The sequence below is a fragment of the Phalangium opilio genome, unplaced genomic scaffold, assembly GCF_054372755.1.
Source record: "Phalangium opilio isolate 3A_F unplaced genomic scaffold, DU_Popi_V2 ptg000031l_1, whole genome shotgun sequence".
NCBI lineage: Eukaryota > Metazoa > Arthropoda > Arachnida > Opiliones > Phalangiidae > Phalangium > Phalangium opilio.
Window position 1 is genome coordinate 4326903 of NW_028324158.1, and position 15529 is coordinate 4342431.

At 35.2% G+C, this 15529-nt stretch overlaps 2 protein-coding genes across 3 annotated transcripts in view; one reads left to right on the forward strand and one right to left on the reverse strand.

Moving 5' to 3' along the window:
• LOC149690116 (transient-receptor-potential-like protein) overlaps positions 1-6713 on the forward strand; it is a 143339-nt gene extending 136626 nt beyond the window's left edge. For both annotated transcript variants that reach the window (XM_089869655.1, XM_089869656.1), the window contains 2 exons: positions 4073-4188; positions 4807-6713. In XM_089869655.1, the coding sequence (XP_089725781.1) occupies positions 4073-4188; positions 4807-5212 (522 nt within the window). In that variant the 3' untranslated portion in view covers positions 5213-6713. The remainder of the gene's footprint in view (positions 1-4072; positions 4189-4806) is intronic.
• Positions 6714-7568: 855 nt separating this feature from the next.
• On the reverse strand, positions 7569-10267 carry LOC149690125 (pseudouridylate synthase RPUSD1-like). Its single transcript, XM_089869665.1, has one exon. The coding sequence runs from the start codon at positions 9852-9854 to the stop codon at positions 9027-9029; it is 828 nt and encodes a 275-aa protein (XP_089725791.1). The 5' UTR covers positions 9855-10267; the 3' UTR covers positions 7569-9026.
• Between the last annotated feature and the right edge of the window lie 5262 nt (positions 10268-15529).

The following is a 15529-nucleotide window of genomic DNA, read 5'->3' on the forward strand; positions in this document are numbered from 1 at the left end:
CTCGCGACACTTATGATCTTCTTACAATATGGTGACAAGAACAGCTGTTTTAATAGACTGCTAGAAATTCCGGTCGAACTAGTGTGGGGTCCTAGGCCCACGGATTGTAATGGATTTTCATAGAGTTCTAGCCAGACCGCTCTTCAACGATTGGCGCTGAAGAAGTTTTGAACACGCCCCACAGTTTTAGTGCCACAGTCTCTCGGCGTGGGATTTTTACCTCTCCGAGTGACGTATGTCACGGAGAGGTTCTAATTTCGACGTGTCTGTGTGTGTGTGTGTGTGTGTGTCTGTCTGTTGTTATTGACTTACACCCCAGGGGACCGTGTTCGCAGTTTCCGAATTGAAGCAAATGTGTTCGCTATTTCCGGACCGTATTCACAGTTCCCGGAAATTTCAAAACTTGAATCTATCCACAAATCAACTGGCCATTATTACTTCATCTGACTAGTCAATTGTCTATTCTACATGAATACCAATATGTACTTATTGGCTTCAAACACCACAATTTTGTGGTCTTTGTCCATTCCACATAGACACCAGTCTGCACTTACTGGCTTCTATCACCATCATTTTCCGGTCTTTGTTTTCGTCCATCCCACATGGATACCAGTTGTACACCTGGCATCTAACACCACCATCTTCTGGTCTTTGTTTTTGTCCATCCCACATGGACACCAGTCTGTACACATGGCTTCTAACACCACCATCTTCTGGTCTTTGTTTTTGTCCATCCCACACGGACACCAGTCTGTACACCTGGCTTCTAACACCACCATCTTCTGGTCTTTGTTTTTGTCCATCCCACATGGACACCAGTCTGTACACCTGGCTTCTACTCCTTAAGGTTAAGACACACGCGGCGATCGGCCAGGGTTACGAGAAACGTCCGGCCTCCCAATGGTGGGGCTTCCACCAAAGGTTCACGCAATTGCGCTGTTCTTATCCATAGCTGCGATTCGACACCCTTATATACTACCTATTTGATGAAGGCAAAGCAACCGGCGTATGCTTCATTTCAAACGCCAATATTAGTCAAGTCTCTCAAGAATGTTTAATTGTTCTTTTTCAAAACGATGTAACGCTCAATAAGGCGAACAACTATCGAAGAAAATATTTAATATTAATTATATTTATTTTAATATTTAAGATAATCATGTCTCTCAACTCAAAATTAATACGGAAAGGGTAAAACAGCAGTCTATGTGTTTGTCTATATGTTTCCGTCCGTTGTAACACTAGTGCGCTGCGTTAGAAGTTCGTTTTGTTTTGATGTGTAAAGATCCCCTCCAGAACCTTAATATTCCCGTTTTCCATAATATAAAATGAATATGTGGAAATATTTTTCGTAATTACGATGCATTTAGTACTTTTGTAGCTTTAAAGCTCCGTTTCATTTTGATATTCCAAAGATTTTTTTTAATTTTGTTATTTGAAATGGATGTTTACATATTACTAAAGCTATACTAAATCTGTTTATAGCATAATCCTTTCTTTAGTGATTTCTAAAAGAACGCTACTTTGTCGGTCAAATGAACTTTTATATGTCAATAGGCCTAATGAACCATAAAGTAAACACTTGGGTTTGTTTTTCGTTTCTGTAATGCAGAGACATTAACGGTTCAGAAAGACCGAAAGTTAAAAACACTTTAAAATAATCAGGTTTAGATTTTAAAATTAAGTAAAGCATCATGGCGGAAATCTGTGCCGCGTTCAGCAGAGCTCAGCGCTGTTAGCAGTGTCCTACAGGATGGAATTTGGTTTGTGAATTGTGACGTCACGCTGCTCAGCGCTGAGCCAGCGTAGTCATCAAAGAAAATAGTCGGGTTTTTGGATCTTGTATGTGTCCGTCCGTTGTTACAGTAGTGCGCTGCGTTAGAAGTTCGTTTTGTTTTGATGTGTAAAGAAATCCAACACAACGATAATATTCCCTTTATCCTTAAGTGAATATGTGGAAATATTTTTCGTAATTATGATGCATTTAGTACTTTTGTAGCTTTAAAGCTCTATTTCATTTTGATATTCCAAAGAATATTTTTAATATTATTATTTAAAATGGATGTTTATATATTACTTAAGCTATACTACATCTGTTTATAGCATAATCCTTTCTAAAGTCACAGTGAATACAAGCACAACGCTGCTATGTTGGTCAAATGAACTTTTATTTGTCAATAGGCCTAGTGAACCATAAAGTAAACGTTTGGGTTTGGTTTTCGTTTCTGTTTGCAGAGACATTAACGGTTCAGAGTGAGCCGAAAGTTAAATACACTTTTAAATAATTAGGCTTAGATTTTATAATCATGGTGGAAATCTGGGCCGCGTTCAGCAGAGCCCAGCGCTGCTGAACGCGGCCCAGGGATTTTGTTTTTGAATTTTGACGTCACGGTGCTTAGCGCTGAGCTAGCGCGGTCTTCAAAGAAAATAGTCGGCTTTTTGGAAAACGTGACGTAAAACGCGTAGTTCTCAGCTTGGCGAAAAAAACCATGGAGGAATTAATACAAATAGCTCTATGGGACTATAGCTATTTAATTGGCGTGAAACCAGTTGATCACGCGAGAATTTTAAGAGATATGTTAGTTGCTAATTTTTATTATAAAAGTTGTTATCTATCTCTATAAATATGTTATCCTACAATTTTTGTTAAGCCTTGGTACCTTGCACGCTTTATTGCGCTAGCGTCATTTATAAAACGCCGATGACCCGTTTTTCCCCCATCGGATGATTTTAATGTGTACAAGAATATCATTATTGGATGTAAAATGTCGTCTGATTTACAGTAAATTTGCTATGCTTTGTATACTGCTTTAATATTTCATAAATTTTAACTTAAGAAACATTTTCATATCTGGGTAAATAAGTTTGTAAGTAGTCGTGTTGACTCGGAGAGGTAATATTTTGGTTTTCCCAACTTGTTTTCAGTAGATTAGATAGTTTTCCCAGTGGGGAGGAAACTTTCTACCCTCTTTTACGATTGCCATAGGCAATTTTGACTTGCAGGGATGGATACTATATAATGCCTTAGTGTCCAATACTTCCCAGTCATCAACTTCTGTCTTAAGTTATATCCTCGTAAGTTGGGAAATAAGACCGAGTTTCATTCCTTGCTGAGAGCAAAACACTTCTAGACGATATCAAGGATACTTTATACACTACAGGGACTGGTTTAGAGTGACTAATTTGAACTCTTGATGTACAAAAATGCGCAAACATGCTGTAGATTTTCAGCACAAAGGTTTCGTTGTGCACTGTTGCACGTAGAATTTTTTTCACTTGATAGGTTCCAAATTTTAGTTTGTGCACAGCGATGAAAACTGTAAATTTCATACTGAGAGCAAAACACTTCTAGAAGATATCAAGGATACTTTATACGCTACGGGCACTGATATGTAGTGACTAATTTGAACTCTTAATTGTACAAAAATGTGCAAACATGCTATGGATTTTCAGCACGAAGGTTTCGTTGTTCACCGTTAAACGTAGAATATACGAAAGAATTTTGTCCCTTGTACGTTAGAAATTTTCGTCAGTACACAGAGATGAAAACTGTAGCAGAATACGGAATAATGTTCTGTCTTTCTAAGAGATAGCTCGAAAACACGATAACTGAGTTCTCGCGGTTTTGCATAGTGTCTTCCTAATGCAAGTCTGGGCTAAGCCTTACCGTAGGCACCATTTTGCGATAATTTATGACAATTCAGCTCACAGTGAGCAGTGTCAAACTTATGGAACATTTGTTACACACATCTTATATCGGAAAGTGTACAGTAAATCGAAGAGAATGCCATAAAAATAATACCGAAGAATTGACGTAAAACCTCTGAAAATGATAGGAAATTGCATAAAAATCAAGAATTAGTAAAGATCGCCAGTTACATCAACCACTGATAAAATACAGTGACATGATCATCACGTTACTTAACATCAAACTAACGCATCTGTCATAACTATATTTATTATTATTAAGTTTCGTAAAATATTTTTGAACCAAACCTTCCTTATATTGCACGCTATGTAGGTTAGTCGTAGTAACTACCACTGGATACATGTAGATTGTCAACGTCAATTTCAGGAGGTGATGAAACGTCTCGTCAGCCGTTACATCCACCAAACTAAAAAGCAACTCAGACAGGACGGAGTGAACGAGGACGACTTGCTGGAGATTAAGCAAGATATATCTAGTCTTAGGTATGTTTAAAATATACATTTCACAAAGACAGTAAATAATGTCGAAAAGGGGGGGACGTCGTTGACGTTGATGTAAGTCCCTCTCTCAACTGCACCCTTGTTTCACCTAGAACAGGGCTTCAGTTTTAGATGGAATCTTATAGAACCTCAGTTCAATTGCGTGAGGGAAAAACCACGAAGATGTTGGTGTCCAATTAAACATGCTGTTCATCATTAAGTTCTTAAAGGGATTTTAGTTTTAAATACTTGAAAACGTGAAAAGGAAATCGAATCAGTTTTTCCTACTTAAAAATTTAAAATAGTTACAATGAAATAGGCACACAGCCCCTCGTTTGACCGCTTAATGATGCCAGAATTGTTAAGCATTACGGTGAAATAGATATGTAGCACGCTACTGGCGTTTTTTTTTCTTTTAATCGTGCCGCGTTCAATTCCAAATATTATTTTATCCACGAATTTTTAAGTTGATATTTAACAAAACTTGAAAAAGCGTACATAATTAGTTTTATTATCTTATATTCTATGCGGGAAAAAAACTTAATAATCAAAGTATCTTTACAGTTCCTTTAACTATTGTCTAACTCCATCTAAACCATTTCGTTCAAAAATCCCCTAAAGGTACGAACTACGGGAAGACCGTAAACGCGAGGCAGCACGCAACACTGGACAACTGGACAGCATAAAACGAGACATCATTCGCTCTCTCAGAGGTAATTCCTCCTGGAACGGTGCCAACTCCGACGGTCAAGGCGGTGGCGTACCGCCTTGTAGTTATGATCCTGGTGAATACAACGAACATCCGGGGACCAGTCATCACAACGAGTTTCAGTACAGCGGTCTCCTGACGTCGAGCGACGTAGAAATTTTGAAACAGGAGATTGTCACGAGCTTGAAGAGTGAATTACGAGAATTCCTTCGAGAAGTGCAACACAGCCATAGTCCCCAACCTATGAACGCGCGACCACCTTTCGTACCTAATGTACCTTCTGATCTTTACCAGACTCATCTCTTCACTCAACTTTGAATCGTGTACCACCACTAATTTATGACGAATAAATTAAAACCATGTCAGCTTAATTTGGAAAGCGCCACTCCGAGAAGTATTTGAGGCCTTTGGGCAAATATTAAGGAGAGCTGTTGGTAAAAATTTGAATATACCAAAGCAAATTAAAAATTGAGATTTCAGAGTTGGCAGGCCCGTCCAACAATCGGAGGCTTAAAAATATATTAACCAAAATTTGAGTATAAGCAGTCTGAAGGTCTCATACGACCTACAAATCAGACTCGAATAACTCATTGTAAAAATCGTGTAGGAACGATATTTACAGCTAAAAACCAACCCAGCGTTAATTCGTCGTGTTTAAAAATTGGAGTTTACTGAAAATCCTAATGCATTCTTAGATTTATATTAGAAAGAAAGTAAAATCTGGCTTTAAAAATTGACCATGAACCCGAAAGAATGGTTCAAAATTTTGTAGCAGGCCATAGGTCCGACAGTGATATTTAGTAAACAAATAATAAAGAAAGATTAATAAACAACAATTATAAATAATAATCCTTCATCCGCAACCGTAATTGTTTGTAAATAAATATATTAACGAATGATTAAGATGCAATCGCTATAAATCTTCCCCAACTTTCAAAAAAAAAATTATAATAATAAAAATGCAGAGTTAAAATTTTGTGAACTTTCCAATGTAACAAGAGAAAAAACCTTTTTAAATACCATACCTTAACAAATTTGAAAACATTTGGGTAGTTGGGGTTTCAATTTTAACACTGAGCTTTCGTAAATTACGTGTATCGTTTAGAAGTGTATTTTATATAAAATTTAATCGTAATAATAATTAGATCGGGGAAAACAAATAATATTAAAAAAAAAAAAGAACACGATGACATATCTCAGTTTCATCTAATTAATCATATAAATTTTTACCACGGTACTAAAAACGTTATTTGACGGGAAAGAACGATTCTAGATACTTTAAAGAAAAAATTATTCCGATAAAATATATTGAAAAAAAAAAAAAAATTATCGCCTTACAAAATAAAAGAAATAAAAATTTTAAATATAAGCATTTAAATACCAGTAGCACTTAAATGTACAAATATTGAAACGACTAAGGAAATAAACCAAGAACAACATTGATACAAAGAAACAAATACATGTAACCGTACTTGTCTATGTGTAATTTTTAGGTTTTGTTTTTCTGTAAGCGTAAACTATGTCATTTTTTTGTGTAAATATTTAAACCCATCCCGTAATAAGGAAACTTTAACGTCTTGGTGGAATGTTTTGTAACGTCATAAATTATATATACGAAAGCTCGATGTTAAAATTAAATCTCCGCTATCGCGACATTTAAATAATTAACCAATGATACCTTAATTATTAATTAGGGAAAACTCAATTGGAAAACCGAAAGAAATTCCTAGAAGAATTAAAATGTGTATTATGTTATAAAGTAGATAATGAAACAAATATTAAAGACGTTAATATATGGGAGCTATTTTAATGAGTAATTTTAAAATTAATCTAATCAGGTAAGTTATAGGATTCATATTAATTTTTAGTTTTCTCCTATTTATAATTCTTAAAATTCCCTGAAATTTTTGGTCCATTTTAAAATTCTCTGACTTTTCCAGGACTTCTCTGACCATGGCAACCCTGCAAATAGACGGAATGGTCCAAGGCAAAATCATCAGAAAAGCTGAAAAGTTTGAAGAGTCTATATTCAAAGGTGAGAAAATAAAAATAATTATTGGCCAAAGTTCAAAAAATAAAATATTTCCTCTACTTCTAATAGCCCCTTCCAAAAAGTTTTGAAAAAATGTTCTTAGTCTGAGTCAGTTCAGTTCTTCCTACAAACAGGAAGTAGTTTCCCCGCATAGCTTAGTTCACAACCTAGATATGACGTTTTTTAGCTCCAAGTGCGCATGCGCGAAGAACTTAAACAACAAGATGCACAAGGCAGTCAAACTTTTTGGAAGGGCCCCTTCCAAAAAGTTTTGAAAGAATGTTCTTAGTCTGAGTCAGTTCAGTTCTTCCTACAAACAGGAAGTAGTTTCCCCGCATAGCTTAGTTCACAACCTAGATATGACGTTTTTTAGCTCCAAGTGCGCATGCGCGAAGAACTTAAACAACAAGATGCACAAGGCAGTCAAACTTTTTGGAAGGGGCTATTGGCCAAAACCAAAACTGTAAAATATGCATTGTCATTTACCAATTTTTAATTTTTTCCAAGGGTGAAAGAGTTGAAAGTTTTCAAGATCAAATCCTTTCTAAAAATAGACCTGTAGGAGTGTTGAAAATTATATATACTTAGAAAAATGTTTTTTTTATGTTTCAGATGAATTTAAAAAAAAAAAATCAGAAAGTCTCAGGTTGTTTAATTTTATTTAATTTGCTTCTAAAAGTTCTAAATTCAAAAATTACAAGGCATTTGTCAAGTAAGTTTTTATTTTGCATTTTTGGCACAAGGCTCTTATTAGTATAATCTATTCTTTTTTTAAGTTACAATTTTTCCTAATCAATTCAATTAATTTGCTTTAAATTAAAATAGCACTGTTACTCTATAAGGAGTTAAGGATTAATTTTAATCTACAATTTCATTTCTTTTTAACGGAAAGCATTTTTTTTTCCTACAATTCGCAATTTTTAATTCAGAATTATAATTATTTCAATTAAATGAAATCAAATCACAAAATGTGGCACAATATCAGCCCAAAAATAGATGATTGTCTACTTCTAACATGGAGGAAGCATGGAGAGACAACTTTGCCTTTGGCCTGTGTAAACTGATTTTCGAAACAGACCCTGGCGCCCTCTTTTGGTCTTATGGAAAAAGGGGGATATTAACAGTGGGGAAAGTAGTCCCACGCCCCCACCGAACATCTAATTATGTTCCATATGAAAACTAGAGGCCGTTAGAAGCATTACCTTATGCCATGCCTCTAAAAGACTATAAGGGAAATTGCCAGAGTCATTCCTCTATGCTTCTGGTACAAGTTTGGTAAACTGGGTGAATTAATAATAAAATTTCAGCATGATTTTTAAATTTTATTAATATAATAACTTTGTCTTTAATTTAAAAATTTTTCTTTTAATAGATGATTTTATAAAAGAGGAGGAGCTTATAGAGAAAATGTTGCCATCGACGTCATTAGAGAGTTTAAGCATCCCCTATACGCGTACGTGTAGCCACCTTTGACAATGCATTGGTCTAATGTACTGTGGAAGGTAGCTACACGTACGCGTTTAGGGGATGCTTAAACTCTCTATTTAGTCATCTCGCAAGAGTGAATGAAAACCGACCATTTCATTAACGCATAGCCCACTCGATCACGCTGGCTGCTCGATAGAGTGGACTATACTTAAAATGAACAATTTCTTAATACCTTTAAGCCTTGGCTACTTAGGTTTTTTCACACCAATTTTGAAATTTAAGTAAGATAATGAATGTAAATCAGTGTTCAACTGCATAGTTTTCTGACTAGGAGGATTGATACCATTTATACCAGGAGGCCAGGCTACTTGGCGTACAAAGTGCAGCACCAAGTAGCCTTGACTCCTGGTGTAAATTGTATCAATCCTCCTAGTCTGAGAACTATGTATACATTTTAGTCACGTGACTTAGAGACGAAGCAACATTCCAACAAGATGGCCAAGACCATAAGGTATATTTTATGAAATCAACTATTTCTTTGGTAGATGACATATTTTTTTACAATACATTTAAGCCAAGATTTTCTTAATTTATTTGATCCTGTTATCAATTTTGATAATATTAATTCATAAAATTAATTTAGCTTTTAATCTTAATTAATTAAATTTGGTATCACAGTTTTACATCAGGAAATTTGGAGTAAATATCATCATCAATTTCATTAACTATTGTAAGGGGTAACCATAGATTTCTAGCATCATTTTTCGTAAATGGATCCGGGGAATTTATATCAATTGACTCAATTTTTGTCGGTAAAACAAGCCTAAAAGCGTGAAGAAACATTCGATAAGGTGCCTTATCTTGTCTTTGACTATAAGTATAATCCCCAATTATCGTATGATTAACTTCGTTACAATGTACTCTAAGTTGATGCCTTCTCCCTGTAATAGGTTTTAACATAATTTTTGAAGCGGGTTTTCCATTATAAAGTCCTAATTCTAAAACTACGATTAAAGTCAAAGCCCTACGAGGTTTTAAACAATAAGAATAACTATCTGTGCACATACAATGAGAGAAATCTGGACGGGAATCTGAGCCTATGGCTTTGTCTATTGATAAAACTGATGGTGTAACGTGACCATGAACGAGGGCTAAATAATATTTCTGAGAGAGGCGTGTTTCAAATGTTTTAGAGGCACTTTGAGCGGCTATTTTATTCAGAGCCACACACATGGTTCCGCTAGTAGCGAAATCGAGTCTGTGAATAAAGCGAAAGCTATGTCTAACATTGGTATCTATCAAGTGTGGGAAAAAGTGTCGAAGTTGGTTTTCAACGGTAATAGGGCTATTAGGTTCATTTGAATTTATTAGAACATCGCATTGTTTATTAACAATTATGAAATTTGGGCTAACATAAAGTATACCAATATCCTCGAGTCCTACTTGTTTATTTAAACGAAAATAGCCTGCCACAGTTGACATTAACAGTTTAAGCATCATTTCACTAGTTTTTGAATCTACCCATGCCACTAACACTACCGCTTTTCAACATGTCAAGAGTTCGGAAGCCACGGCGAAGTAATTGTTCAATTAGTATTGTGTCTGTTTTTGAGAGAGAAGCGTTTTGACGAAAGTAGTATTTAATTTGAGGCGCAGCTCCTGGTTTGTCACGAGCAACCCGAAGTAGTTGACGGTAAAGACTCAGAACTTGGGTTTGCAACTGGCTGTGCACTTTCGTTGTCATAATTTTACAGTTAACACATGCAAATTTGAAGGACTCTTTGTAAGTGAACGTTAAATATTAAACAGAAACTTATTGAGAAGGAGATGATTTCATTAAACAGGAATAAACTTCTCCAGGGAACGCTAAATCGTCACGGAAAAGAGAAAATAAACCCTTGCGTAGCAGACGAACAGAAGAAATCGTCTGCTTTTCAGTGCGTATTCATACTCCTTGTTTCTCTCCAGGAGTCGCATCATTCGCATGTAGAGAAACAAGGAGTATTTTCAATCTGGTTAATTGAACAATTAATTAAAGTAAAATATTGGTAAATATCCACTTACTCATTAAACGTGTCGTAGGTTCAGTGTTCTAGCCTAGCATCTACATTTTTGACACATTAATTTCTATTATACATCCAGTCCATTTTCAATTGACACTCCAGTGTCTAAAAGATATTACTCCACTTATCGACATTCAAGTTTCAACTCTTAATATTTTTAAGCGCTATCTATACTCAAATACCTGAACTATAAATTTAATAGAAAAATATATTTATTACAAATTAAAAGTGTTAAACTGGATTTAGAAAAATGTTTAGATTTTATGATCATATTTTTAATTTAAGAAATCAAATTTATATTTATTATTATAGATGAAAAATTCGCATACAGACTGCGCTTAAAAATTTTTAACTGTGCAACCCAGCAGTCTGGGAAATATGGATATTTTTAATAGGGAGAGGGCGTTTGTCAGGGAGGGAAAGAACATCCGACGTCATTTTATACCTCTACCTAGGGGAGCGTTTGTAGGCGCGATACTGAAATTCTCCCGTTAGGGGGATGGAATCGATGTAAGAGATATAAGCCTATGACGTAGCAAGAATGGGTTTGCCCTCTCCCTATACTAGTCCTTGGGACCAGTGACCCCTTACTGTCCAAAATAATAAACTAGTCTCCGAACTGGTCCCAGCCTTTGTTCCCCTTTGCAATTAATAAACTGGTCCCGAGGACCAGTAACCCAGGGCCACACTTCTTGAATTAAAAAACTAGTCCAAGCAATTAAAAAACTGGTTTTGGACCAGAGGAAGCGTGCTATTTCCCAGACTGCAACCCAGCCAGGGAAATAAGACAAGCTTACAAAGCCACTTTATTAATTAAATAGGCTTAGGCTATTTTTTAAATTCATCAGTAAGCCATGAAGGCTTGGTTTCTTGATGAGTATTTAATGGAAATTATGGAATGGTATATGCTGTAATATTTGTCATAGAATAACTAATTTAAACTCTATCTGAATGATCATGTGCTTTGCTAACTATGCTAGAAGTAAATTAATTAACGTGCTGTTTGCGCAAGTACTTAAAAGAGGTTTTAAACCAATTTTAAAGCACGTCCCTCTTGGTGAACCAAGGTAACAGCTAGGAACGTGTTAATATTGTTAGTACCTCTCTAATTATTTCTTTGGCGGCTAACTGCGAGCCTATATATAGTTCCAATTTTCTGCGATAAGGGCACCCTACACGCTCAATAATTTGCGCAAAAAACGTGGGGCCCGTTGTTTAAGTTACAAAATATAAATAGAACGTTATCCTGACTAATATTTGTGCAAAGTTCAAATATAATGCTACAATATGTTTTAGGAAATGGAAAATCATTTGCAGTAAATTTTGGACAATATTTGCGTAAAAAAACTGAACATATATTTTGAGTGAGTTTTTATTGCTCAAAATTTTATTCAAAATACGAACAATATTTCGCATTGGAATAAAACTAAAGTCTGTGTATTTAACGATCTATATGTTATGTTTGGTCAATAAAATTGTACACGGTCCATGCCATGGACTCAACATCAACTTTTTATTGTGATAAAATATATTCAATATAATTGAATAAATAGTGTGCAATATGATCAATATATTTGCCCAATAAAATTAAAAAAAATTTTTTTCTACATATTGAGCTTTCAATATCATGATAGATTTTATTTGCACAATTAAAGAAAAGTCTTGGGAATATTTTATAAGATGATGAATTTTATTAATGTCCCCCACTTTATTTGTGCAAAACATTGAGCGTATAAAGGCCGCTTTAATTTGACGCACTTAAATATTATATAAAAAAGGACTTGGTTTGCCCAAGCCTGAAAAACAAAACGATAAGAGTTTTTTCCAGTTGACTGAAGCGCGGATATTTTATTTTTCTATATAATTTTAAAGACAATCCGTATTTTACTACTCTTTAGAATTTAATTCAATCTCCTGATTTTACTGGTAATGGATTTATTTCCTATAAATTAATTGAAATAAAAAATTACTTATCTCAGATTTTTCAGGATAAAATTTTACGAAAATGGAATTGTTGAAAAATCTGAGATAAGTAATTTTTAATTTCAATTAATTTATAGGAAATAAATCCATTACCAGTAAAATCAGGAGATAGAATTAAATTCTAAAGAGTAGTAAAATACGGATTGTCTTTAAAATTATATAGAAAAATAAAATATCCGCGCTTCAGTCAACTGGAAAAAACTCTTATCGTTTTGTTTTTCAGGCTTGGGCAAACCAAGTCCTTTTTTATATAATATCTGTTCCTTCAGTCTGCATTTGTATTAATCTATTATAAAACAATTTTTTGCCTGAAATGCGAAATTTTTCACTTCTAGGACGAGGTTAAAAATGGTTCTACACTTCTACTAATTCTTATAAGATACGGCTCACAATTCGTTTTAGAACCCGAGCTTAATAGTCAACTTCAAAACCAACATCCTGCCACGATTTTTAAACTATCAAATCCGTATCTTTTACAGTCCACTCTACGATTACAATTATCCATGACATTGCGTTTACTGCCCTTGTACGTTTACAGTGAGTGGCACCGTGGCCAGTTGTTTTAATAAAAATACCTAGGCCACAGGTCCAGTTTAAAAAAAAAATCCTTATTTCCAACACTGATCCATCTATCCTTATGCCTTACTGAAGGCTACAGTGAAATATCCATGAAGCGTAAGCTTCTATTATAAATCCATGGCCTAAGTAAGGCAACTTAAGCCTTGGTCGAAACTAACATCTAAAATATAAATTAAAAAGGTATCTTAAGTATATAATTTCAACCGAGACACATAATTAAACGAAAAATAGACCCGCCAAAGAAATTTTTAATAAATATAGTGTTATATTTATTGAAAAATATCAAGTTAAAGTTTCAAGGCGGTGAAAGGGCAAATTAGCGTCGTCTACTGTAGAGTAATGAACAATTAGCGTCGTCTGCTGTAGAATAATCTTTTGAGGTACTTACATTTTTAATTAAATTAACATACTTAGACTTAATTAATTTTGATGAAACTTGAAAAAGGCACACCTTGAATAGTTACTTGTTAATTTGAAAGTATTCCGAAACGTAACTTCGCTTTAGTTTTTAAATGATTCGATGTACAGGAGCACCAAAAACCCCATGTTATTCCTATGGGAAAATCGGCGAAAATCTGTGAATTTTTTTTTAACATTACGGGAGGGTGTGGGATCTTATCTAGAAGGGCCTACCGGCCCTCTAGAATATTTTACAAGAAATCTCCGAGCGCTCGGGATATTAATGGAAATTTTTTATTTCGACTTTTTATTTTTTGATGCAGTTATCGTTGGCGTCTTTATTTTTTAGACTTTTTAGCGACCTCGACTGGCCTACTGCGCTTGCGCTCCTATACATTTTCACGATAGAAAATCACACCAAAGTTTACGTTACATATAAATTCGGCATAAACGGACAAAAGGTGGTTGCTATCGTCACGTTGTATCTCAATCATGAATTACTGTCGACTTTAGACTTGGTGCGTGTTTGGTTAACTGGATTTCCGGTTTAAGTCCTCGCAAGTACGCGAGTGCCCGTGTCGACGTGGATTCTCTGGAGGCTGAACCCCATCGAGTCATAAGCATCCTTTTAAAACAGGTATTGTGCTTAGGGTTTAACCAAAGTTACATCGTTATTTCGTGGTTACATATTGGTCTTACCCTTGCCAAAATCGCGGTTAGAATTTCAAGACTTATTTAAGTACCGTAATAAGTCCCCACTAGGTACACCGGCAGTCCAAAAACGAGACTAATTTGAGTTTGGATTTCTAAATTTACAAGACTTGTAGCAGTACCCCTCGAGTCTCTTAATTGGACATTCCATTAAGTCTCTTTTTTGGACACTATAGTAAGATTCTTTCGAATCTCTATTTTGGATACCATTGTAAGTTTCCATCGGGTGTTCATATTTTGATACTAGAGTAATACTCCCTCGAGTCTCTTTTTGGACACTTTAGTAAGATTCCCTCGAGTCCCTTATTTGGACATTATAGTAAGACTCCCCGAGTCACATTTTCGGACACTATACTAAGATTCCCAGGAGTGTCTTATTGGGATACTATAGTAAGATTCCCTCGAGTTTCTTTTTTTGACACTATAGTAAGATTTCCTCTAGTCTTTAATTCGGATACTGTAGTAAGACTTCCAGGAGTGTCGTATTTGAATGCTAATGTAAGATTTCCTGCAGTCTTTTTTTTGGACACTAATGTAAGATTTCATAGAGTCTTTCATTTGGACACTATAGCAAAATTCCCTCTAGTCTCTACTTCGGACACTGTAGTAAGACTCCCTGGTGTGTCGTATTTGGATGCTATTGTAAGATTCCCTCGAGTCTCTTCCTTGTATACTATTATAAAATTCCCTGGAGTCTCTTGCTTGTATACTATTGCAAGATTCCCTGGAGTCTCTTGCTTGTATACTATTGCAAGATTCCCTGGAGTCTCTTACTTGTATACTATTGCAAGATTCCCTGGAGTCTCTTACTTGTATACTATTGCAAGATTCCCTGGAGTCTCTTACTTGTATACTATTGCAAGATTCCCTGGAGTCTCTTACTTGTATACTATTGCAAGATTCCCTGGAGTCTCTTACTTGTATACTATTGCAAGATTCCCTGGAGTCTCTTACTTGTATACTATTGCAAGATTCCCTGGAGTCTCTTACTTGTATACTATTGCAAGATTCCCTGGAGTCTCTTACTTGTATACTATTGTAAGATTCCCTCGAGTCTCTTACTTGTATACTATTGTAAGATTCCCTCGAGTCTCTTACTTGTATACTATTGTAAGATTCCCTCGAGTCTCTTACTTGTATACTATTGTAAGATTCCCTCGAGTCTCTTACTTGTATACTATTGTAAGATTCCCTCGAGTCTCTTACTTGTATACTATTGTAAGATTCCCTCGAGTCTCTTACTTGTATACTATTGTAAGATTCCCTCGAGTCTCTTACTTGTATACTATTGTAAGATTCCCTCGAGTCTCTTACTTGTATACTATTGTAAGATTCCCTCGAGTCTCTTACTTGTATACTATTGTAAGATTCCCTCGAGTCTCTTACTTGTATACTATTGTAAGATTCCCTCGAGTCTCTTACTTGTATACTATTGTAAGA